This window comes from Biomphalaria glabrata, chromosome 14 (genome assembly GCF_947242115.1).
Source record: "Biomphalaria glabrata chromosome 14, xgBioGlab47.1, whole genome shotgun sequence".
NCBI classification, from domain to species: domain Eukaryota; kingdom Metazoa; phylum Mollusca; class Gastropoda; family Planorbidae; genus Biomphalaria; species Biomphalaria glabrata.
In genome coordinates this window covers 9,466,256-9,493,797 of record NC_074724.1, presented here as the reverse complement: position 1 = coordinate 9,493,797, position 27,542 = coordinate 9,466,256, and the positions used below count along the sequence as shown (strand labels likewise).

The window sequence follows — 27,542 nt, the reverse complement described above, 5'->3', positions numbered from 1 at the left end:
AAGACATCTTTATCGAAAGAATGGACAAAAATAGAGTGTGATGAAGGTGGCAAGTGCAGGCAGGAGAAATGTCGTAATCACGTAGCTCTTCTGAACAATATCTGTATCTTTCAATTATTGTATCACATCTCTATCATACACCCACCAAAACGTCACTTTAACAACAATAGGATTGTGGATCTAGCCAGTGACCTCCTTGTGTGCGTATTCCTGCCAAGTTACTCCGTGCATTCAGCCAGCATTGCTAAGGTAACACCCTCCTATGTTGAAGCCCATGCCCTCTCCTATTACGGTGATGTTTTCAAAATAGAAATTAACGTCAACGGGACATTGGACCGAGACATAAGGAGAAAGATTAACCTCGGTTTATATCAATACTTTGAGGAGAACTATCTGTTTGCCCTGTACGCAGCCCGTGATGGGACTTTGAAGAATTCGTTACTAAACTACACACGAGGAAGCGTGTGGTTTTGCTACTCTGTTGGGTTCTATCTGAAAAATAAACCCTCTAACTGCTACACCAAACCCGAGACGGTCACAAAACCACCATCGAATTTTATCCGCTGTGGTTCTATGTCTTTGCTTTCTTCTACTTTCTGCTTGACAAGTTTTGCAGCATGTCTTCTTGTTTTAACTCTTTCTCTCCTAATTGACGATGCCAACGTTGATTAGAACCCATTAAACTAAATTTGTTTTTTGGAATTATAAACTTTAGTTTGTGCTATGTAACAGGAGCACGGATTCTCTTACATTTCGATACCAAATATTACATTTTCTGATATAAACAAAAACAAAAAATAAAAAATAAAAAAAAAAGCTATTGAAGTTTAATCCTAACAGGATAGTGAAATACCAATGAGCAAAGTGAATAACAAATCTATCGGAACGACGAAAATAATTACGGAGAGAAAGAGTTAAATGTTTTCATTACTGCTTCTTAGTCGCGTTTAATAATTGTTTAACTACAAATTATTCTTTACAACCGATTAAAGTTTTAGTTTTGCTGCAATATTCAGAAGGAAAATAATTTTGTTCCATCTTAATATTCAAATATTTTAAATTTGAATTCTGATTTTTTAATTCAATTTAAATTTGTATAATTATACAAAAGTACTATTTTGAAGATGCCAAATAAGTCATGTGACCTTGATCCCATTCCAACCTCCTTGCTCCTTGAATGTTTAGATGAGCTTGTACCTACAATTACCAACATTGTGAACTCTTCACTGACTTCAGGCATTGTACCACAGCAATTTAAGCATGCACTTGTCAGGCCCTTATTAAAGAAATCCAGTCTTGACCCGGAATGTCTAAAAAACTATCGCCCGGTTTCAAATCTTCCCTTCCTGTCAAAGCTTCTGGAGCGCATCGTGTTAGTGCAAATTCTTTCTCATCTTGAACAGTACTGTCTCTTGGAAGAATTTCAATCTGCATATAGGAAGTGCCGTAGCACAGAGACAGCAGTGGTCAGGGTACTAAACGACTTACTTCACAATTCCGACAAAGGCCACATATCAATTCTTTCTATGCTGGACTTGTCCGCAGCCTTTGATACGCTAGACCATGAAATTATGATGGCCAGATTCTCTGCAACTTTTGGTTTAGCAGGAGTCGTCCTAAAGTGGCTTGGATCCTACCTGACGGAACGCACCCAAAGTGTCGTTGTTAGCGGGACGGAATCAACAAGCTTACTTTTGAAGTACGGAGTACCCCAAGGATCAGTTCTAGGCCCAGTACTGTTCACTATGTACACATATCCACTCAGCGGTGTCATACGGCCAACCGGCATCTTATACCATTTTTTTGCCGATGACTCACAGTTATACGATTCATCAGTACCCTCAGAGGTGTCGCATCTGGCAGAGAAAATCAGTAGTACCGTTGCAAGGGTGAGCGATTGGATGGTTGAAAATAAACTCAAGATGAACGAAGACAAGACAGAAATAATTAAGATTGGCACTAGGAACAATGTCTCAAAAGTTGAAAGCACAGATTCTCTCTTTATCACGAACTGCCATGTTCCTTTTGTCCATGTAGTGCGGAATCTTGGAGTTTTCTTCGACTCAACACTATCTTTCGACCCACACATAAATCAGCTCTGCAAAGGTCTTTATCTGCAGCTGCGCAGATTAGGCCAGATCCGACCATATTTAACAACGGAGTCAACAAAAACGCTAGCTGTGGCATTCATACTCTCCCGCCTTGACTACTGCAACGCCGTGCTAGCAGGTATACCTGATGACAAAATAGCCAAGCTGCAACGTATACAGAACAACGCCGCTCGAATAGTCCTTAAAAAAACTAGACAAGATTCTGCTACTACGCTCTTGCGCACGCTCCATTGGCTTCCCGTGAAAGCGAGAATCGATTACAAGGTCGCCACACTTTGTCATCAGTGTATATATAACAATGAGATGCCCTTGTATCTTAGCGAACTGATTACTCCATATGTCCCCCAGAGAACCCTGCGCTCAATGGACTCAACGCTTTTAGTAGTGCCACGTTTCTCCCTCAAAAGCTACGGTCTGCGTGCTTTTTCAGTTCACGGACCAAAGGTTTGGAACTCACTCCCCATTGATCTCAGACAGACAACATGCTATACCACTTTTAAGAAGAACATTAAGACCTACTTGTTTAAAACTTTTTTAGATTAACTGTTATTCTAGCAGTTGTGTCTATGTTTGTAATGTTGTTACAGCGCCTTGAGCCTACATTGTGTTTGTTAACAGCGCTTTATAAATAAAATTATTATTATTATATATCATTTTTAATTTCTTGTAGGCATATAGGAAACGCAATACAATATATGACCCAAACTGTCATGTCTGTGAATGACATAGTCTGTAACAAGGGTGCATGAAAAACATGCACAGTGAAAGAAATCATTTAAACAGGTGACAAATTCATTTAATTTATAGCAACTTACTGCCGGTCCTTGAGCTGTAGCGGGCTATTGAGCTTCTGAAGTCTTTGAATTAATAATTCATCAGATATGATATATTTTGGATACTTAATATTTGAAATTTATGTTAAAAAGACAGTAAGGCTTTCAGTTGTATCAATACATTTTAGTGTTATTACGAGTTATTACTTCAGCCTTTTTTTTTGTTGAGTTTATGTATTTTAAGGTAATGCTGTATTAAGAATTATGGGAGTATGCAGTATCATCTTGTCGTTTTATATATCCGACCAGCGATTCCGTTTGTGGTTTGTGTCATTAAATATATATATAATATAAAGCACGCAATAAGGCGAATGTAGGTATGTGTGTATGTATGTTTGTATGTATGTATGTCCGGAATTACCCGAATAGAAATCTAAACAGTTAGACCAATCTTGATAAAACTTGGCATTTGACTGGAACATTAATTTATCTACAGTAGCCCTAAAACAAGCTTAAGACCCCCCCCCCCAAAAAAAAATAAAATGTTGCCCTACCGTATTAAAGTATTACTATTTCATGGATCTAGGTCATATAGCCATGTTTAGGCCTTCATGAGACAAGACTATTCTCGATCTAATTTATAGAAATACACTTTGCAAAGGTAGTTTTTTTTTTACTTTGACACATGAAAATACAAAAAAAATGTCATTCATTCAATTATTTAATAAAATTGACCTTCACATATGTTTCAAAAGCATTTTTACTTAAATTCGTTCCTTATATCTGCGAATATGGATGTTTAGACGTACATTATCTCCCATTCATCGCTCGCTTCTTTCATAAAACAAGACCAAAAGGTTTCGCATGTGCAGAACTTAAAATCTCTCGAAGCCAATATCTAGATATGATTTAAGTCAAAGCTGGTAGATCTACTCTTCTCATAGATAGTTTTATACTTTAACACATGAACATACTTAATATAGTCCATTCATTTATATATAATCTTCAGATTTGTTTTCTAAAGCATTTTTACATGCATTAATTCGCTATAGCTACGACGTAGCCCAATAGCTCGACATCACGCGCCTTCTTCAATAGACACTACCGAAAGGTATATAAAGGTCTGTGTTTGAACCATTATATTTTTACAAAAACAGTTTGTGAGGAAGCACAAACTCAAAATCGGCCTCCGAAGTGGCCCACACAGGCATGTAAAAAGGCAGGTTTCAATATTTTCAGAAAGAATATCAGAATAGAATTTTATTAAAGAAGGGAAGAATGGAGAAATAAGGTTGACAGATCTAGTGTGGTGCCCCAACGGTTCAGCAGACCAAAACATAGGTGAAAGTGAATGTGAAGTTAGATGTGAGCCTGGCCTAACTAGTTCCCCTTTCAGACCTTGTAGTCTATAGGGCAGATGATGTAAAGTTCATCTGTTTTTGTGGCCTACGGTTAACGAGGGTGTCATGTAGCCAGCACAACCCGGTTCGGAAGCCAAGCGCTTTACCGCTCAGCCACCGCGCCTCCCCTGGCCTAACTGATGTCTTATAAATGATCTAATTGTTTTGAAAAAGCTCAATCTCTTATTCGAATCCTCACGAAGAAAAATAAATTTCCGCAATAAAAAAAAGTTCAGAAAAATGAAGTTTACAAGATTACTATTCGTTTTAAATTAGGTCTAATTTATAATGCATACTAATTAGCTTTTTTTCTTAAAAAACTGCTTGCATAACTGATTTTAAAAAGGAGATTTTTCGCTTTCAGAAAAAAAAAAACTAGCCATTGCATCAGAACTTTGAATGGTCTAAAATATTGTAATGTCGGATTTTCAATATCTTTTCTAGTTTACGAGATCTAAACGGGACGGACGGACAGACGGACAGACCTCTCGCACAAAACTAATAGCGTCTTTTCCCCTTTCGGGGGCCGCTAATAAATCAGTGGAATTAGACATATTTTTAATAACTGTTTTTGTTTAGCTTAATTTCATGCTTTTAGCTTTCTCAATTCGCTTGATCATTTGTCTGGATCAGTTGGAAAAAGGGTGGAGAAAGAAGGGGTATCTGAGTGAATGTTGCCGTTTTCGCTTTTTAAATGCAAGGGCTCAAGCCTCCTGAATCTAATACACTAACCAGTCTGCCAGCGAATCGCCTATGAAAAAAAAATAGAATGTTAGCTTCAAATGACGGCTTATTTCTGTACACAAAGTATAAAGGGAACTAATTCAACTTAAACCACCAAATCTGTCAAGTTATTAAGTAATTTTTTTTCCATTGTTCGATACCAAAAAATTTTTTTTAATTCTTTTTTTTTTGTTAGGTACACGAAATAATTGAGCAAAATCTCAACTTGATCCGAGATTGAGTGTGTCATAAATAAAGTGCAAAAAATTGCTAAAGAGAGACAGACAGACAGATAGACAGAAAGAGTGATTCCATATAAGCCTTGTAACAAACTCAGACACATAATGTGTTCAATGTAGCTTTGTAGCCCAGCTGTTGGTGATAACAAGTGCTGGCTACTATTTTTCAATCATGTGATGCCAAAACCTGTTCAGCTAGAGGACTATGAACTTTTCCAAACCCTTATCGTGAACGGAACAGACAAATTGTTGAGTGTACTATAAGCCAAACCTTTGCGACCTCACTTTGTCAAACATTTCAAAGAGTCGAAAAGCACAGCGTATGTTTTCCATTACTGACACATTACTGACACATGTAATAGCCTACAATTTAACCCCATAATTAGACACTAGCAAGTACACTTGCATTACATAAATATCCATTGGAATGTACATTTTTCAATGCCCAAGTGGGCCCATGTTTGTGACTGCAGTTCTTTGGTATGTACGATTTTCAACGTCTTCGTTACGGCTGGAGAGAGTTGAATGCAGTCCCACCACTACGTTTGACATCATTTATTTTTAACACACTCGAATGAAGCGAAACGACTTTTTACGTAAAGTCATGGGTCACAGTACTTTGGAAGTATCATGCTCGACTCAAGATGTTTCTTTGTGTTAAAAGTTACATTAGTAAGAAGACGTATACCCAGTTTTTGGTTAACATTGGTTAGAATTAAATCTTTGAATAAATCATTTTAAATCTGCGTAAAATGTCTAAAAGACCGCTGGCATTATACGGTAATTACATATAAATAAGTTATACGGTGACTAAGAGGCCCCTGAACCGGAGGACCTGGGTTCGAATCCTGGTGAAGACTGGGATTTTTATGATCTAGAAGTATTTAGATTCCTCGCACTTTCTCAGTTCATATATTAAAAATAAATGAACATTGCTGCAGTTAGTGAAGTACGTTTGGCAGGTGAAAGATCACGGAAATAGACCGCCAGCGGACAACGGCTTTGTCTACATGAAATGCGTGAATATAAGCAGCTTGCAAGTGGGTTTGCGTAGTCGTGTGAAACACTGCACTCATCCTTAATCTTCGGAGTAGGAGACATTGTCATTTTAAAAAGCAATAATTTCCCGAGCAAATACACAAATAATAAATCATAATAATATTAATTAATTAATAATAATAATAATGATGAATTAGAATAAACAGACCCAAAGAAACGTAAACATGTGAAATACATTACTCATATTTTCTCATTACTTATATCCTCGCTTTAATACATAGTAATGTTCAAAAAATACAACTAGAAATTGTGACGGACGATTTTTTTTGTGGGTTGAAGTTTCGAGAGACTGAATGCAATACGTAATTGTTGGGTTAATCTAATGTGTTTTAGAGTAGGCCATTAAAGCTGAATAATTCAGCATCATCTGCTTCCTTGAAACCAAAGATGTTAGGATTACATCCCTTGTATAAAATATTCATTTCAATCAGTAGTCCACTAGCCTTCCGAACTCAATACAAAAGAGTGTTTTTAATAATATTTTTGTAAAGAATACACTAAATAGACTTACATTTCAAGACTTAACATATTGCTTTTTAGAGCGATGGCATCAATACCTTTTTTTCTTGGGATTTCCATTTCATTCAAAAGTAAACACAATAAATCAAACTACATTGATGCAAACTTTGACTAAGTGGGCTTGATATTAACAATTTTTATTGTAAGCATTTCATTTAATTTATAAAATAATAATTTAAATCAGTGGCATAGCTAGGGATTTGGGGGCCCCAGGGCTTGACCGCTTTAGGGGCCCCTGCATTTTGACATTCAAAATCATGACATGGGATAATGGCTTAATATTTAATGTAAAAACACATTTCAGAAAATCATTTGGAGGGCCCCCTCCAGTGGGGGCCCTACTGAACCTTAATTTTGGACAGCTACTTATCCCAACCCTAGCTACACCACTGATTTAAATGTACTGGCACTGAAAATAATAATTCAAAAGTTGAGCAAATATTTTAAATAATGGTATTGAACTTTTAGATGACAATATTATAGGACTTAAAATGGAAATGAGGTACAATTAGTCACATGTACAATATGATGTCATTAACTGTTTATTTCATTTATACTTTACAAGTAATATTTATTAATTGGCTTCTTGTATAAAGATATGGCTATGATGCCAAACATACATAATTTTGAAGGTTAACATTGGCCATATGGACATCTAATTATGAAACATTGTATATAATTTAAGATACAATAATAAATATATTTTGACATATAACTAGAGTATACATCTTTAAAAAACTGACACTAATCAGACATAATGCTATTTATATGTGGAAATAATGCTAACATACGTAAGTTAAAATCAACAAACAATATGCACATGTTGCCTATATGTAACATATGTTATATCTATATTATATATATTTATAGGCCTACTCAAATGGAGTTTAATGTTGATGATGGTGATGAGACATAGTGAGAGACTTTCCGAATAACAATATTTTGATAAATAAACAAAAAAGTATATGTGTATATTAAAATAAAACTGTATTTATTCAATAAATAAAACTAAACATACAAAAACTGATTGTACATGTAAGTCAAGAAAGCAATCATTGTATAGATGTTAATGTTATATGTTACATTCATAACATAATAAACCTGAACATATTTCCTAATACATTATAAATATGTTAATTTTGAACAAAACAATATAAAACAAGCCATCAATATAAAATTAAATTGGAAATACGCTTAACATCAATCACAAGTCAGAATTTTAAATGGTGACAGTGATCTTTTATATACACTTTCCACGTTTGAATAAGTATATTGTTAGAATTTAAAATACATAAAGATCGAAGGATATACATAGAAATTGTATTTTTAGGGGAAAGGGTTACAGTGAACGATGTTCTACGAGAACTATCATCAAAGGAGGCAAGTCTTATAAAAGCTACCATGTTGTTGTTATTGGTGTAAAAATATGGAAGTATTAATGAATTTAAACCAATTATTCCCTTTTGTACACTTTTTTATAATTTGTAAGTTGAAGTCTTTTTTTTGTTAAATATAAGAATAAAGATATCTTAGCCCAAACCTCATGCATGATAGCAGAGAATACTTGCAGAGAAGCTTTGAACTCTGGAAGCATTGTGACACTTGTCCAAAACTCATACCACATGACCAGATATCTATCTCTTGTATCTTTCTCTATTTTATTCTTTAAAGGCATTTTTTTTAAATATTAATATTTTTTTTTTTTAATATCTAAAGTAGAAACATTACTGCGATTAAACTAGTTATAGACATCCACTATAGCACACAAACAGATTAATTACCAATAAAGTTAAGGCTTTAAAAATGTTTTTAATGATCTCATAACTTCAACAGATAAGATTGTCATTGCCAAGTTCATGATGCTTGGAACTTTCAAGCTAGTGTAACTCTTCAATTTCTTCTGATTTTTTTTTCCAGTGTTTATTGGATGGTCTGGTACATGGATTGCTTTCCACAACAATGTCCTTAATTCATTAAAGCAGACTGAACTATGTAACTAAGTACCTGGTCCTAGAGTTCCTTGTTTGAACTCTACTCGCTATTAACCCTGAGTGTGGAATTTGGGCTAGTAACTAATAATCTTTATTTATAAAGGAAAGTTCTCTGGTGTATATGTGAAGTTAAATAACTAAAAATCATGAAATTTAACTCCAATGTATTTATTAGCTCAACATCTTAGCACAAACATTTCAAAGCGCCAATTAGTATTGGTCCAATAGACCTAACATGAAGTACATCCTAGACAATAAAAAGTTGTTTACCAATTGTAATATAACTTATCCTGACTAACATGCACACAATAAAAATAAGACCAAAAAAAAATGTAAGTGTAGAATTTTTGTGAAAAAAAAATTACTACCTTATTATTTGCTGATTTAAATGATACTTCTGTTTATTTTTTATTATTTTTTTAAAATATTAAATGTAAACTTTTCAATAAAACAAAAAAATAGGAAGAATATGGAAATTTAACTTATAATAGATTTAATACAACTAGAGGTACTATAAAGTTGAATAAAGAAAAAATAACTGTGCTAGAAGAGGAACCTCCATTGGTTCCTGACATTCTCTTGTACTCAATGATGTATTCTGGGTAGAATTGAGTTTCATTGTAGATGATGAACTCCCTGAACACTCCAAGAACGTCGTCTCTGAAGTCAGACATGACAGAGTTATAGTTAGCAGGCTGGCCGTTATTGTCCACATCTGGAGGCAGACTTGCATTACGAATAGCTGAAAAGTAAAAAGCATAAGATAATTTTAAATAATGTAATAAGATGAAAATATTTTTTTTTAAATGGGAGATCTATAAATGTATAGAATAGAAGTTTCACATTATGCTAATTACCATTGTGTGTTTTAAAGAACACCGCTTTGTGATTTCTTGTTTTTACTTTCACAAAATATCTTAGCACTAAGTTTAATTATTGCCAACAAAAAAAAAATAAGATAAGAAAATTTAAAATATAGAGAAAGAAAATAAACCACTAAGGGAATGTGTGGTCTCTGTGTTGTAAACAGTCTGTAAATTTTTATATATTATTATAATTTAAATTATTATTTTTAAACAGTTGTTCCTTCTATTATAATTATAGGGACTAACTTTATAAGGAATGTCTTCTAGTAAGAAAAATCATTGACGTAAATAAAAACAGGCAGCAGTAATAGAAATTGAATAAAATTCAGCTGAGCAATGACTTTTGCAAGATGTAATAAAAAATTGGGGGTGCCACCTTGGTTGTCCTGGTGATTTAGGGATCTTTGGGCGCCTCTAAGTCCATGCAGCTCTAATTTGTACCTGACATTTTTGGGGGAAAAGTAAAGCCGGTTGGTCATTGTGCTGGCCTCATGACACCCTCTTTAACCACAGGGGCATAGAAACAAATGACTTTTACATCACTCTGCCATATAGACTACGAGGTCTGAAAGGGGAACAATCTTGGTCATCATGTGAGATTCAAGAATAGTTTTAAAAGTTTTAATAAGGTGCTCTATTATTAGATAACAATGTGAAGGAGTGCAGAAAGTAATTAGCTGAAAAAAGTTGTAAGAATCATATGAGAATGATTTAGAATTCTGATAAAGTTTCATTCACACAGATTTTGCTAAAAACACAATAATAATAAAGACGAACTTTCCATATAATCTGCTTGTATTTGCTCTGGATAAGTTCCACCAATACACATTTGGTCGACATATAACCATTGAAGGAGAACACAAACCTCTTGAAGCAATAATGGCTAAACCTCTCTCAGCTGATCCTCGAAGATTGCAGGGAATGATGTTACAGGGAATGATGTTGCGCATACAAAACTATGACATAACTGTAATTTATAAAAAGGGAAAAGAAATGTATATGGCCGATGCACTTTCAAGAGCTCATATTAAGTCATCAGCAAATAGTCAAGGGGAGTTTGAGCTCATAAATATGGCCAGTTTCCTAGCAATTGGGGAAGAAAGACTACAGAGACTAAAAGAAGAACCCGAGAAAGATAGGACGCTTCAAAAACTTCTAATCACAATTAATCAAGGCTGGCCAGAAGGCAAGCATCTTCTACCATATCAGCTAACGCCTTATTATAATTTCAGAGACGAAATGTCAGTTCTAGAGGGGCTTATATTCAAAGGTGAAAGAGCAGTATTGCCGAAGTCACTACGATTAGAAATGAAAAGAGAAGTTCATTCTACACACGCAGGCATTGAAGGATATCTGAAAAGAGCTCGTGAGAGTTTATTCTGGCCAGAAATGACTGGTGACATAAAGCATTATATTTCAACTTGTGAAATATGTCAAACTTTTCAACCCAATCAACAGAAAGAGACTTGTTGAAAACTCAAGTTCTAGATCCTCAGAAACATAGAAAAGCGCTGAAAGAAAACCAGAGGAGATCAGAGATTTACTACAACTAAAGATTTACCTCCCCTTGCTAGGGTTGAAGAGGTGAGACTAAAGTCAAGGTTGCGTGGCCATGAGCGCTGGCAAAAGGGAGTTTTAACTCGTCAGTTACAACAACGGTCGTATGAAATTGAATCAGGCGGAGGAGTTTATTGCCGAAATAGACTTCACTTACGAAGAATCCCACTGACTGCTAAATGAATGCGCCTACACCAACAGGTACGACCGAGCCCGACAATCCCGCACCTGTGGATGCACCCAGCACAGATGAAAGTACTGCTCAGAGACCTGAGAGTCATATAGAAGACGTGTCTCAAAGGTCGACAACCTATACAACTAGGTCAGGCCGAGTGGTCAAATCCACAAGAACTAATGTGTATGACTAACCTCAAACACCGGAGGATGTTACATTTATGTGTATGTATGTTGTGTGTGTGTGTGTGTTTGTTTACTTGTTGTCTCACTTGTCCTACTGTTCAGTATGTTCACGTGCTTGCATGTTTATCTCAAGTATGTTATTAGTGTGTATTAAGTCTCATGTTAGTTTTTTCACTTTCTTGTCATGTCAATAAAAATGGAGTTGTAATTTAAACAGCAGTGTTGTTTTTACATCCTAATTGATAATATAAAATAGTCTAATCTCGACTAGATCTAGAAATAGAATGTAGATCTATTAGAGCTAGATTCTGCTAGATCTAGGTCAATATTAAGATCAGGATTAGGCCAACTACTGGGTTATAGTGTACTTGAAGTACTTGTAGGTCAACTGTTCACATCATATTCACTTCTTGATGTGATACTACTGCTTACACAATTAATAAATCTGCACCCCTAAGCTATTAGAAGATTAACTATTTCCTTAATGAATTATACATGTACATTTTGTTCAAATTGTGTACTACAATTAGATCTAAATCTAGATCTATGTCTGGCTTCTGTTTATTGTAATTTAGATTGTTATCAAGTGTAGGTCTATAGCCTAATGACGCTAAGTGAAAACTGTGCGGTATAAAAGTAGTTCGTTTTCTTTTGGGTTTTCTAGAGTTACAATTGAAATGAAGTTCGCATTACAATTCTTTTTAAAAACAATATTTGAATCAGTATTCTATTCCATGAGTTAGTTAATAAGTAGTAAATCAATTTTATAATGATCCATTGATACTTTTTCAATTGTGACCTTACATCCAAATTTTTTGGTACCAATGAGCGAATCTATGAATGAAGCTTGATTTATAAATGGAGGAGCCTGTGATCTTTTTAATAACACTTACTTCCCATGAATTTTTCATTGAAAAGTGGTGTAATTGTTCGAAAAATCTGCTTGCATATATGATTTTAAAAATCAGATGGTTCACTTTCAGAAAAGTACAAAAGAAGCCGTTGCATCAGAACTTTGAATTATCTAAAATATCATGATGTCCGATTTTCATTTTCTCTTCTAGTTTCTGAGATCTAAACGGGACGGATGGACGGACGGATGGACAGCCAAGCCACACAAAACTAATAGCGTCTTTTCCCCTTTCGGGGAAAAAATTAGTTAAAACAGAGTGATAATGACAATAAAATAGAAAAAAAGATTATATTGAAGAATGTAGGCTAGAAATATAAAAAAAATCAATAATAGGCAGACAAAGAAAAAAAAAACAGAGGGAGGGTGGAGATTGGTTTAAGTTAAAGAAAAAGAAAGAGAGAGAGAGAGAGAGAAGAGAGAGAGAAAGAGAGAGAGAGAGAGAGAGAGAGAGAGAGAGAGAGATAATGTAATAATGATAATGTTGTAATCAAAAGAAAAAGATCAAGAGAGAGAGGACTTGTGGTGTAAATGAAAGACAAGACACACTGAAAGAATGAGAGAAAGAAAGAGGGAGATATACTTAAAGATAAATTAATACAGTTTAAAAGTCTAAACTTGACCTACCTAGTCTTTTCTCTGTGTCGTTAACAAGATAGATATTACCCAATGTCATTCTGACCAGTAACATATTCTGAACATCGCCAGTAGCATCTGGACAACAAATCAGATTTGTATATACAGCCAATGCATGTAAATGTTAATACATTGTCTTAAACTATAAGTGGCTTATATCAAATGAAAAATAACAGAGATCTTGCATAAAACCAAACGCCTGAATCCGGTGTAAAGACAGTAAATACACCAGCATATTATTTCTTTAAGGTAGGCATAACTTAAGATAGCGCTAAAAAGTATGTGTCATGTTTTGAATTAAGTGAAATAAGATTTCTTGCTATTACAATTTACAACGTTCATTAACAGTGCTACTTCCTGTCTAATGGTGACACTTTTTATCAGTTCGCTTTAAAGGCTAAGCCTTGTATATTACGTACAACCAGGGCTGCAATCCAGAACTAATAATCACTTTAAAAGAAGAAATAAACAAGGACTCAGAAATAATGTGTGCCTGGTCGTATGGTAGGCCTATGCGCTTCCCAGTGTCATTACAATGGTTTCGAGTTAAAAACCTCCCGCTTCCAACACTTCCGGCCTAGCCGTCATGCATAAGAAGATTGCTATAACAACCAATTAATTATAGACCATAAGCTTATTTGGCTAAAATGTAGAAACACCCAATCTGTCTCGCAAAGTTATTTCTGTAATCATATATTTGAATAATGGAGTGATGACATTTGACGGATTCTCATACATTTACTGGTGACTCTGCCCCCAAAACCTTCCTATAGAAGAAAAACTATACGGAGAACTGCCTGATCTGAAAAACACTGCACATCTCAGATTTAGGGTTACTTATCTGAACCCTCCGACATGTAAAAGGAGAACAAAGAAGAAGAAGAAGAAAGAAGAAGAGGAAGCCGATTTCAAAACATTCACATTCGCCCTCCTCCCGATTTACAAAGCGGGGAGGAGGGGGGGGGGGGTTCTTTGGTGAGCGCTGTGTAGGAGATTTCTGCATTCTAGCGTCTATTTCTTCTAGCGAAAAGATGACTTGTCAAATAAAGATAAGATAATTTTTTTGACCAAAACAAATAGAACTTCAGTGTGACTATAATTGTCCATCTCCGCATTACGACTATAACAATAACCATATATATGTAAACACCAACAACATTACCGTACGTAACATACGGATATACATACACACACACGCACTCACACATGCACACACACACGACAAGCGCTTTGTGAATTAGCCAAAGCTAGCCTATAATGTAGCAGAAGAGTTTGTAGCTCTTATAACGAGACTTAACCTAGTACGATCGTTTTGTTCGGCAAGACGTCTTGTTGCGGGCCTTGTTTTGTTCAGCAAGACGTCTTGTTGCGGGCCTTGTTTTGTTCAGCAAGACGTCTTGTTGGGGGCCTTGTTTTGTTCAGCAAGAGGTCTTGTGGCGGGCATTGTTTTGTTCAGCAAGACGTCTTGTTGCGGCCTTTTTGTTCAGCAAGACGTCTTGTTGAGGGCTTTGTTTTGTTTAGAAAGACGTCTTGTAGCGGGCTTTGTTTTGTTTAGAAAGACGTCTTGTAGCGGGCCTTGTTTTGTTTAGATAGACGTCTTGTTGCGGCCTTTTTGTTCAGCAAGACGTCTTGTTGTGGGCGGTGTTTTAATCAGCGAGACGTCTTGTAGCGGGTTCATTTTGTTCAACAAAAGATGTCAACTAACGATGTAGTCTATTGACCGTTCTAACGTACAGGTAATACATGGCTTCTTTCTGGAAAGACAATGGGTGCGTCAAGTAAATCACTCTTTTAGTGTCAAGTGAATCACTTGTTTTAGTATCACGTTCATCTTGATTTGTACAGACTATATAAATTAAACTGTTGTCTAGGCCTATATGTCTATTATTTCTGTCTTATGGGACTCATACGAGATCGCCAAACTATTTTTTAAATAAAGCGTCAACTTGATTAAGGTATAATTATTTTAAATCTCAACCAACGAAATAACAATATAAATCCAGATGTTTAAATGAAATAATAAATGACTAAATTAATTAAAACAGGTAAACCCTGAATGAATACAGGTATTATTGCTGTACTAGAATAGAGCTAGACTGAGTAAAGAAAACTGGTTAAACTTAAACTGAGAAGATTGTTTATGGTCTTTTTTTTTCAAACTATTCTAAAAGACTTATGTTGAATCCTCATTGACGTTTGATGTATTCATAGAATGTTCTTTTAAGTCGGCTAGCCAAACATACTAAAATAATGAATGGTACACATTTTAACTAACAAATTTTATTGTAATCTAAAGCATTATCTTTACAAGCATATATCAATTCACTGTAAGTGGAAAATATAGTTATTTATTAATTTCTTCTGTCCTATTTTGTTAGATCCTGGCCTCTCGATAGAATGCGCAGTGAACGTCACATCACATATTGACATAAACTAATAGTTAGTATGACATGTATAGAAATTATCGATAATATATTTTTAAAAATACAATGTAAATATTATGTTACATACAGAGAAATGAAAGCATTGATTAATACATATTCAGTTAAAGTACAAAAAAAAAAAAGGCATACGCATTTATTAAATTTAAACTTACCTGTGTACTGGTCAGATTTTGTTGACCTCTCTGCTCCGTAAATTCCTCGGCCAAACTGCCCAAGACCTGCATAGCTCATGATGAACCCGCTCAGGGCCAGGCTGTTGACGTACTGGACCTTCGTCCCATGAAAGAAGTAATGCTCATTGACCTCGGCGTACACAGCGTCCTTCATTGCCTGGGAGAGAAGCTGGGTGGTAGAGATGCCGCCTCTGGACCCTGCCAGACTAGCCACGTCTGGGGCTACCCCGCTAAATCTGGATAACAGGATTTCTTTTCGCTTGGCGTTATACTTAGAGAAGAGAGAAGGGTTCTCAATTCGTTTCACGTTGAGTACAGTGATGGCCGTCTGGTTCAAATTACGTCCGTCGTCGCCCTTACCCACAAGGTCTTTGTCCCAAGTGCCGGACACTAAATTTCGAATAGCGTCTTCCGTTGCGTCATCCACATCGACTATTGTGAAGTTGACCAAGTCTTCAGGTGACGACCAGTAGGCGGGCTGAGAACTGTTTAGGTTGTAGGCGTACTTAATAAAGTCTACCGTTCCCCTAGCAGGAGGTGTCGTCGGGGCTGACTCTATGAACTTATTGTCAATAAATATTGTGATAGAAGAAATTATCAGAAATGTTTTCAAATGTTCCATTTTTTAAGTTCTGCTGTCTGGAAAAGAAGAAAAAATGTTTTGTAAGTTTTGGTTTAAAAATTAACTCGTCGTCAGCTGGGTGCGTTTGGCTGAGTGGTTAAGCGCAGTTTTGGGTTCGAATCTTGATGAAGATTGGGATTTTTAATTATGGGATTTTTAAGGTCGCCACTGAGTCTTCCCAACTCCAATGGGGACCTGATATTACTTGGGGAAAGTAAAGATGGTGTCGTTGTACTGGCAACATGAGAACCCCGTTAACAGACAGTATTAGAAGCAGATGAACTTAACATCATTCGCCCTATAGATCACAAGGACGTATGTCGGTACACACGTACATACACACTGCAAACGCCCACACACTTCACACACAATCACACGTTCATACGAGTAGACTCTGCATACACACACTACACACTCGTACACACACTGCAAACACACACATACAGACTTACATCAGCTTTTCTCAAACTGTTGTCAGCGTCTCCACACAGCCTATGATTTTCTATAAAGGGAGAGTAGCTCCCTGCCCAAACAAAGGGGGTGGAGGGGGGACGAAGACGGTCAAATACATTTCTGAAGTGATATCAAAAGTTGTATTTCCATTTTACTTTTCCATACGTGCTTTATTATAAGCCAAGCAAGATGCATTGTGCGGTGGCGTAGCTAGGTTGGAGGGAGGGAGAATTTGAGAATCCCCCCAGGACCCCGCTTGAGGGGGGCCCCCAAATGATTTTTTTACATTAAATATTAAATATAAAGCAAAATGCAGGGGCCCCCAAAGAGGTCAAGCCCCCGGATAGTTTAAAAAAAAGAAAGAAATGTCATCTTCTAATAATAACTTTTCAATGTTGTCGTTTATTAAGAAATGCCTAAACTAAACTATATTTTCCCCGTTAATCATTTTTTTTCATCATATTTATATTTCAATCTTTTTTTTTTATTTTGCTTTTTTTTTTTCTTTAAGTAAGAAAACGTTAAGACAAAATATTCATTTTCAAGATGGCAACAGGGAGATAAAAGCTATTATTATACTCCAATCAAAACTATTCTATCTCATGCGAGCTCAAACAGCTGCTCGGCTTTTCAAACGCTCTTCAAATAACTGAATAGCTCTTAACAAACATTTAAAGCGTTTATTTACAAGGGGAAAATGGTCGTCGAGTCTTCTCTCTAAGCGTTTCACTTGTTCTTCCTCCTAGCGTGTCTTTACATGTTATATTTCCTTATTCTATCTACTCTTTTGGTCTCGAGATTACTACTCAAATTACTATCAATATATATATTAACAGGAGCTGGACAACTCCAGACCTTCACGTGTGGCTCAGATAATGAGTCCGGCGGAACTGTATTCACTAACAGGAGAAATATCAGAGGCGAGTAACTGGAGCCTTAACCACTATGCTTCGTTCAGGAGGAGCTCATTAGCAATGGCTGGTTACCCACCTAGGAGAAGGAAAGCTCTGAGTTCAAACCTTTGTTGCCTTGCAGCTATACACAATCATGAATAAGACATGGGAAAGGCTTTGGGAGTCAACGCTGAGGAAAAATCAGGAGCTGGCGACCCTAAAGAAGTTTGCAGAACACAGTGCTACACCCTGGCAGAACCTGCGACGCCGCTGACCCAAAACCGTATTGGAACTGCCGTTCCTTTGAATACATCAGCTGCGTGGAGAGGGGGGAACTGATGTGTGGGCGACTACAGTTAATGCCCAGGGATTCATCTCTTGGCGACTGCAGGCGGCCATAGATATCATATCACTTAGAATAAAAGAATACACAGAAAATAGAATGTAATTAAAAATAGAGATACTGTGGAGAAAAAAAATAAGCAAAGCAGGGGACAAAATAATTAAATAAATAAAAGTCAATAAGCGAAATGAAATGTAAAAAAAAAATAATAATGAAAGAAATAAAGCTGGAAAGAAAAAGAAAGAAAAAAGGAAGACAGTTGAAAAGTAAGGCAAAAAAAATTGTTTAAATTTAAAAAGACAAAAGAAGAAAAAAAGTGTGAAATAATACTGACTCATTACAAAAATTAAATACTACTTAGCTGTCGCTATCATTAGAAAAAATCAAGGTTCCAATTACAAAGTCAAATTGCAAGTATAAATATATATATCTATATGGTCAAGTTAAGCGCGTCAAGTTTCTTTTTTTTTAAGTTTTATTAGCAGTGGATACTTATTATATACCTTTTTTTTTCCTAAATGATATGTATCTCAACCAATTCCAGTCGTAAATAAACAAAAAAGTATAGGTGTAAGTCAATCAATTACAAGCATTTCATACTGTGTCTGTCCTTGTTTATTTGTGAGTTATTTCTGTGCATTCAATAATGGTTCAAGAATCTGTTTAAGATCTAACTGTTTTACGCTACCATGGCACTAAAGGTTTTAATACACTTTTTGTTCAGTAGACGTTTGACAATGGCAATTAAATTCTAGCGTGGTCGAGAGGCTAAGTACGCTTGAACTTAGCTTGGCTACCTATGAAGGGGGCTCAAGGTTCGACACCCGACTCGGGCAGAGTTGTGTTTACTGAGCGCCTAAAGGCAGCACGGAAAAACCTTCTCCTAGATACCCCCTCCCACCCCACACCGGTTCACAAATGAGATTGGACCATATTTCTCTGAGCATGCTATAAGCATGAAAGTAGCGCTATATAAAAGCAAATGTAATGTCTCTTTAGTCTCTTCTAATGTTTAGCTTTTGTTCTAATCTGTGAAGACACCTATACCTCTTTAATTGAACAAGACATTTTTCACGTGTTGTTGTTTTTTAAATCCTTCTAATAATATATATATATATATTATCAAGACACTTATACTCCATGATTCATCAAGACACTTATAATCCATTACACTTATTATTCATTTAATTTATCTAGTCACGTATAATTCATCTAATTTATCAAGAGACTTATACTTCATTTAATTCACCAGGACACTTACAATTCATTCAATTAAGGACACTTCTACAGTACGATATCTAGTGGATTACACAAATACTGCATTCCTCATTAATCTTCGGACTTGCATCTTTGACAATGTTTTTGTAATAAATATATTTCCCTTTGTACGCAGTACCCGCTATATATTAAGATTAACTATAAGCATGACATTACCATGCACAGCAAAATATATGAATTAAAAAGAGGGTGTCTTAAAATTTGATACATTATAATTCCTTGGTAGGATTTTATTTTAATCTTCCTGTAAATGGCAAATATTGAACTAAAGTAATAAATAGTTTAAACGCATTAAAAAAAAAAGAAATAGAAGCATACAAAAAGATGAATAACTAGAAATGTAATGTATGTACTTGATAGAGTAATACAAGAGAGGTGTGCTTTCTATTTGTAAGTATGTCAAGTCTACAACAGTATTCGTAGTTATTGGTCCATGAACTATTTCTCCCCTGGCGTAGCGCGGAGTAGTATTAAAGTATGGGTGCAGAGTAAAAAGAAAGGGGGAGGGGAGGGGTAGAGAACGTGGGGCCTTGGGGAGTAGATGCCGGCTTGAAGAGAGCGGGAGTTGAAGGAGAGAGGGTGGATAAGGTGCGGGAGCTCGGAGAGGGAGGCTGGCTTTACCACTTTTAATGGAACTAACTTAACAGTTTTGAACGAATACCGCATACACGACGGTCTTAGCTACTCTTTTAGAGGTGCAAATATCTGTCCGTGGTCTGTACATGTGAGTGTGTCACTTGTGTGCTCGTGTTCTTTATATGTGTGTGTACGTGAAATGTATGTGCATATTCTTTATGTGTGTGATATTATGTGTGAGTGCGTGTACTATCTAAATGTTTGCATGTGAGATATACGTACGTGTATGTGTGTACGTATTTATGCGATGTGTGTGTGTGTTTTCTCTATTTGTCTGAGTATGTGAAATGTACTTTCCTGTTCTCTATGTGTGTGTATGTACGAGATTAGTGTGTGCGTGTTCTCTATAGATATGTGTGTGTGTGTTAGTAAGATGTGTGTGCGGGTTCTGTATAAGCGTATATGTGTAGTTCCTTTTTGCTATATGTATGTGCATTTTCCATGTGTGTGTGTGATTTTGTGTATGTGCTTGTTCTATCTAAATGTGTGCATGTGAGATGTACGAACGTGTATATGGGTATGTATTTATGTGATACGTTTGTGCGTTTTCTCTATATGTGTGAGTATGTGAAATGTACTTACCTTTCTGTATGTGTGGGTATGTACGTGATTTGTAGATGTATGTTCTCTTTATGTGTGTGTGTGTGTGTGTTTATGTGTGTGTGTGATGTTTGTGCGTTTTCTGTATATGTGTGTAGTTCTTATTGTGTAGATCTGCCTATATATAAAACGCACACTTGGATGTCGTCAATTAGACAAGATTTGTATATAAGCCCTACATTCTTAGAATACAACTTCAATAATGAATCATCTTTCCTTTTCTTAACATATTTTTTTTTCTGATAAACCTAGACAGTAATTTTTTAGTACCTTCTAATCTATTGCCATTGTTGACCTAGATACTACTAATATACTACTGTTAGTTCCTTCCAGTTTCCACTCTATAGTGAATGACTACTACAAGGGAAATTACCAATTAGTGAATAGGTCAGCTTTAAATAGTAGACGTCTTATCTGATACAAAAACTTTGTCTCTACTAGCTCTTGCATTTGTGTGAGTTTGGGGAGGGGGGGGGTCGATATTGATATGAGAAACAAGATAAGAGAACGAGGCTGTATAAATTTTAAAAAAATACAATAACAAGCTTCTTAAAGTACACAAAATCCTTTTACGTTGTTAAAGTGCAAACTGTATGAACTGTTTAACGGTCCTTGAAATCTTATTATGTAACAGCTAAATAATTTAATTAGGTGAAATAGCCTGGAATCTAAATATAGCAGACTGTAAATACAAACTACTTACGTATCTTCTATGTAATTTATCAACACGCTGTCGTGATAGTTCAGATCTAGTAGGTAGGGGAGAAAACGTCGAATCACTTTCACACCGGCAAGATTCCACTAATGCCAATCGCACAAGAAACGCGCCAGACAGAAGTAGCAGAAGTACACCGGGCGGACCGGATAAAAAGGGCAGGCTACTATGATGAGATAGTCCCGCGTTTTGGGATGCGGTGCTCAGCAGGGAAATACCTTAGGGAGGTCAAAGGTCAAAACAACAGGAGCCGTTGGGCGTTCACGGTGGGGTCAGTGGAGATAATTAAGTTGTTTTTATTTCTCTACACTTGTGTACGAGACTAGATTTTAGAACTCCCGGGGTCAAGGTGTTAATGTCTATTTCTTTTCTAAATCAAAATTTGAGATATTTATTAAGAGACAAGTTATAATATTAAGATCCTACTTTGAAGCTAAATAATACTAAATATATATATATATATATATATATATATATATATATATATATATATATATATATATATATATATATATATATATATATATATATATATATATATATATATAGGCCTATGATGTGACAATTGTTTTCAATGCTTAGTTTTATGTAGAGGCGTAGCGAGTAGGGGGCATTAGGGCACGATGCCCCGGGAGACACCGGGGGGGGGGCATGGCTTATGAGTTTCGGATATTTGAACTTTGGTGATATACGTTGAAAATAATACTTTTACGAATTAGACGCCAACCCCCCCCCCCCCCCCCCCGGGTTTAGTTTTGTAATGGCTCAGTCTTTACTAATTAAACAAAAAAGTATAGTTCCCCTTTCAGACCATGCGATCTATAGGGCAGATGATGTTAAAGTCATTTTGTTACATCTAGCCAACGGTTAACGAGCAGGGTCTCTTGTGGCCAGCACAACGATCAACCGCCTTTATTTGCCAACGAAAGTCAGGCACCTATTAGAGTTGGGTGAACACAGGGGCGCCCTAAAAATCTCGAAATTCAAAACCCCAGTATTCACCGAAATTCCAACCCAGGGTCTGAATGTTCTGAAGCCAAGCGCTTAACCATTCGTAGTATTATTTAAATATTTCTTGGTGTTTGCTGGCTGATATTTTAAAATTGTTGACAACTTTGAGGTAAAAAAAAAAAAAACTACAGCTCCCATTATAAGCTCACAGTCAAAACCAAAAATAAAACAAGTTTTAAAAAATATTCTTAAAAAAAAACTACATACTATTCAATAGGGTGCAATAAAAATGCAATATATTTTAAGCTAACAAAAATAAATGTGTACTATTGGAAATATTTTTTATTATTCTCTTATATTTAACGCAACTTTATTGCTTCTAGCAGGCTCAGTTCGATAAGTTTCGGTCTCCTTTATGGACCAGTGAGGTGGGATGGAAAACAGTGATCTTGGAGAAGACTTTCCGTGCTGCCTTGAGTCTAATCGAAGGCCGCTTTTGTTAGTTAAAAATTTTTAGAACGAGTTATTTTTCTAGACCAGTGTTTCCTTATGTTGTTCCTTAGCGGAACACTTCGCACATTTTGAGTATTTAGCGGAACAATTTGCTTCTTTTTTTTTTAGAGAGATTAATTCACGTGGTGGCCTACTATTTAATTATTCCAGTATTTTGAGGAACACATATTCAGGGCTCGCAGAACACTAGGGTTCTGTAATACAAAGTTAGGGAAACACTGCTCTGCACAATGTTTATCACTTCTTAGCTTAACTGATCCTTTTGTCTAAATAAAAAATACATTTAATTAATTACAACTAATTGATTATTTTTTTCGATTAATTTATGTGTTGTAATCGACAATGAAATTTGATATTTATATCTATATGTCTCCAACGGTTTTCTTTAAAATTTCAAGGTATATGTATATAAATGTGAAAAAAACATGTATTGGCCACATTGGTAAAAAACTCGAGGTCAACCGTTATATTGCTTTAAACATGTTTAGTTATCGTAAAAATATTTTTGTCACACATATATTATGAATGAAAGTGCTTCAAGCGACGTCAAAGGAAAAGGAAATTGACACCACCTACGTCACTAGATGACTGCAAGAAAGGGAAAAAAAATTGACACCACTTAAGTCACTGGCTTACGGCAGTAAAATAAAAGATTTCTTTGCAAACAAGAACAAGTTTTAATGAATCAATAGGTCTAATTAAGTAATTGACGCACCATCATATTGTAGGCTCTATTAGCCTTGTCTGTGGATCCCAGATAGCAGAATTCGTTTACGAATGACAGATGACCTGTCTCTAGAAGAGGAGATAAAAAAAACGCATAGGGAAGGCTGCCTCGACCTTCGCTAAACTCAGGCCAAGAGTTTGGTAAAACCATAAGCTAACTACGGTGACCAAAATGGAAGTCTACAAGGCATGCGTTATGAGTACACTGCTGTATGGCAGTGAATCATGGACCACCTACGCAAAGCAAGAGAGAAAACTGAACTCGTTCCATTTGAGATGTCTCCTTAGGATCTTGAAAGTCACATGACATCCTTTCGCGATCAGGTATTCTCAGCATCTTTATAGCCCTCGGACAACGCCCTTTGCGCTGGCTTGGACATGTTTGCCGGATGGAGGACAAGCGCATTCCGAACGTCATCCTCTATGGTCAACTCGCGACTGGCACAAGAAAAACTGGTCGCCCCCACCTCCATTACATAGATGTAATAAAACGTTACCTCAAATCAGTGAACATCAATACTGACAATTGGGAAGACATAGCTCTAGACCGCATTAGATGGAGAGAGACAGTGACCAAAAAAGCTATGGACAGTGAAAGTACATGGGTCTCAGCTTAGGAAGAAAAACATACAATCCGAAAAACGGCCAACTCCTCTATCACCCTAAGCAAAAGCCACCCTAACCTGCGCTATCTGTGGACGGGAGTGTATTCCAAAATAGGGCTCCACAGCCACATGAGGAAGTGTGCTCTGAGATGATCCATAGTCGTTCTACGACTGAAGGGGGCCAATGATTAGCCTTGTCTACAAAGTAAAAGCCACGGCTCTCCGCAATTAAAGTGCAAACAATTTATAAATCAGGCAAAACACAATAACCATAAAAAGACCTGGGAAAATTGTATTTAATAAATAAATCTACGTAAGTGTTTGTAAGAGTGGCACACCTTTAATAGAACCCAAAATAACAATGCTCGTATTTATTTCCAAGAGCGAAAATAAAATAAAAGGTGAGAGAACAAAGTGAGATTAGAGTTTGGAAGAGAATGTGAAATATTTTTTTTTCAGACATTGTGATAAGAAACACTTTTGAGACCAGCTTAGACGCAAATATTTCGATGTTTCGAAACGAAAATTAAAGGTTAATCAAATTTTCAATAGCTTTTAGTTGTTTTTTTTTTATATTAAGATAACGGACAGACAGACTGACAGAGAAAACACACAAAAATACGACTTTAATCCTCTTTAAATAAATTCTATTAGAACTCTTGTACCAGTGTCTATGAACCCCCGTTAAATATCTCGTGTATATAAAGACATTTTTTTTTGGTACTAGCCTATTGTGAAGTACTGGAATTTGTTTCCTTTTACGTCATATGAATGGATTCTTTAAATGAAATGCTAAAAAACTATGAACACTCGATAACTGGCTCGTATTGGTGAAGGCGTTTTTAGTCTAACTAGGTCTTGTGACGTAGTGTTTTTTTTTATCTTTGACGTCATATGGAATTATTTCTTTAAATGAAATGCTAAAAGAACTCTCGGTGCACCAATGTATATGAACACTCGATAACTGGCTCTGTGATTTTAGTCTAACTAGGCCTTGTGTCGTAGTGTTTTTTTTTCTTTGACGTTATATGGAATTAATTCTTTAAATGAAATGCTAAAAGAACTCTGGGTGCACCAATGACTATGAACACTCGATAAATGGCTCGTATTGATGAAGGTGTTTTTAGTCTAACTAGGCCGTGTGACGTAGCCGATTATTTTCCTTTGAAGTCATATGGAATAAATTCTTAAAATGAAATGCTAAAACAACTCTTTAACTTTTAAGGAACATCCAAAACATATGAAACATTTTACAGAAAAAAAAATTACAATGCCAAATGAATGAAAATTTTTATTTTTGACAATCAAAACGAAATCACATATTGACTATTCCTTGCGAATATGCGGATCCGAAGGGGATCCGACTCCGACGGGAATCGCCTGTGAGTTTGTGTAACAACACAAACTCTCTTTGTAATCTTGTTATTAATTAGTTAATTGGTATTGTTAATTAGCATATCATTTAAGCCACGTGCCATTAGTATAAGTGTCCTCAACATTTTGAAAACCAACTAGATTTAGATCTACTTCCTTGTTTGTATTTTATTTTTATTTTACTATTTAATAGCCTTCCTTGTCAATTATGTTATTAAAATGTATATAGGCAGCTGAAGACTACCTTTGTTGCCTAGTCATGTAAAGATATTGAAATATGATTAAATGTATCATTATTTTTTGTTGTTTACTTTAAATAAAAGTATTAGTATATATATATATATATATATATATATATATATATATATATATATATATATATATATATATATATAATATATATATATATATATATATATAATATATATATATATATATATATATATATATATATATATATATATATATATATATATATATTGTTTTAACTCTGCCATGTGCACCACAATCCAGGCTAGTGCAGAAAGAAGGTTCGCACTATTAGTGACAAGAGTAAGTCGGATGTTGACATTAGAAGAGATAGAACGATTTCCGCCCAAGTCTAGAGCTGATGTAAAGATGTTGTGCTCAAGACACGTTGTTCTACATGTATTTGTGATGTCCTGTAAATAAACATCTATGTCTTGTTGAGTTTGCCTCCCTTCAGTTATCACAATATATATATATATATATATATCAATATAATTATTACTGTAATTAAATTCCTGGTGATATATTGTTAATACTTTTACATCAATTTGTCAAAATTAGTCAAAGAAAGTCATTGTATTTTGGTCCTTTTTTTTTTTAGTTTTGTTTTTAGAGAACTTTGTAAAACTGCTGCTAGTTCTATAACAAAACGTAGGAAAGTTAATTATTTGCTTCGATACAATTAGATCTACTTTATAGGTGCGGTTTCTAATATTTGGTTGTTGTTTTTTTCTTCGTTTGGGGGAGGAGGGGAGAAAGTGGGGGGGAAGGTGGCAACCCCTTAAACTTCTCTTTCTGTATATCAAAGTTTGTTTACATTTGAAACTCTAAACGCTAACAAGAGGAGAACGAAGATAGTCCTTTTATTTCATGCAACAATACATACGTGTTGTTTTTAAGCTATACAAATAACATATACTCAAAACGTCTTGTACCAGGTTGACATAAAATGTTCTTTTGAAAAAGAAGTTTCAATATGCCAGCCAAGAGGCGATGCTACTCCATCTTTCTTACAGTGAGAAGGTACAATTTACATCGTGCGTCCACTAGCTCTCTTAGAACGTCTTCTTCTTGACTAAAACAGGCCAGCTACATGCTACCTTGCTTTAAACGAAAATGATTTTATGATGATGTTGGGAAATTATAAAGTACTTACTTATGCTACCTGTGCATTAAATGTTCATCCGTGCTCTTCCCCCTCCCCTCCCGGCTTCAATTAATTTAACCAATGCTTTTTTTTTTGTTCAGCTAGGATGAATGATAAGATTTAGAAGCCAGGAAGAATACATTTGAAAAGCTCAGAATGCAGGACTTGCCCCGAACCAAACTTAGGGGACTCGCATTTTAAACATTTACATAAAATAGAAAATGCAAAAAAAAATTACAATGGATTTCGTCAATATGAAATGGCCAACTTCAAAAAATGGACACATTCATCATGTAAACACATATAATTCAAGGCCTAGCGAGTATAACTGCGCCCAGTGCACGAAATGTTTGGCGACACTCTCCCCTTCCTCACTACGCATCTGCATAATATGTCTGTATTTTCAAAATAGATATATCAATTTGTTTTTAAAATAATTTGATAAATCATTTCTTTTCAAAATCTTTCCAACAAATCAGTTTATTTTTCTTCTAAAGTTTGAACTTACGTATTGCATATCATTTTGAAATTTCCTGTTCTTTTTATCCTAAGGAAGTGGTGACGCATTTATTTCCAAAAATTTTGCTAAAATCAAACGCTGTAACGCTATATTAACATAATATTCACTTCCTTGTTATGTTTTGGTTTTCTGCTCTAATTGCATCTTTAAAATAGA

At 35.4% G+C, this 27,542-nt stretch overlaps 1 protein-coding gene across 2 annotated transcripts; it reads right to left on the bottom strand.

Annotated features, from left to right (window-relative positions):
* Positions 1 to 6,944: 6,944 nt before the first annotated feature.
* LOC106055245 (uncharacterized) lies at positions 6,945 to 27,506 on the bottom strand. Of its 2 annotated transcripts, none has more exons than XM_056010461.1 (4): positions 27,375 to 27,506; positions 15,741 to 16,400; positions 13,136 to 13,222; positions 6,945 to 9,557 (listed from the first exon to the last, which is right to left on the bottom strand). In XM_056010461.1, the coding sequence occupies exons 2-4, from the start codon at positions 16,381 to 16,383 to the stop codon at positions 9,298 to 9,300; spliced, it is 990 nt and encodes a 329-aa protein (XP_055866436.1). In that variant the 5' UTR covers positions 16,384 to 16,400; positions 27,375 to 27,506; the 3' UTR covers positions 6,945 to 9,297. The 2 variants fall into 2 exon arrangements, with proteins under 2 accessions (XP_055866436.1, XP_013066887.2); XM_013211433.2 differs by lacking the exon at positions 27,375 to 27,506 and adding an exon at positions 21,290 to 21,486.
* Between the last annotated feature and the right edge of the window lie 36 nt (positions 27,507 to 27,542).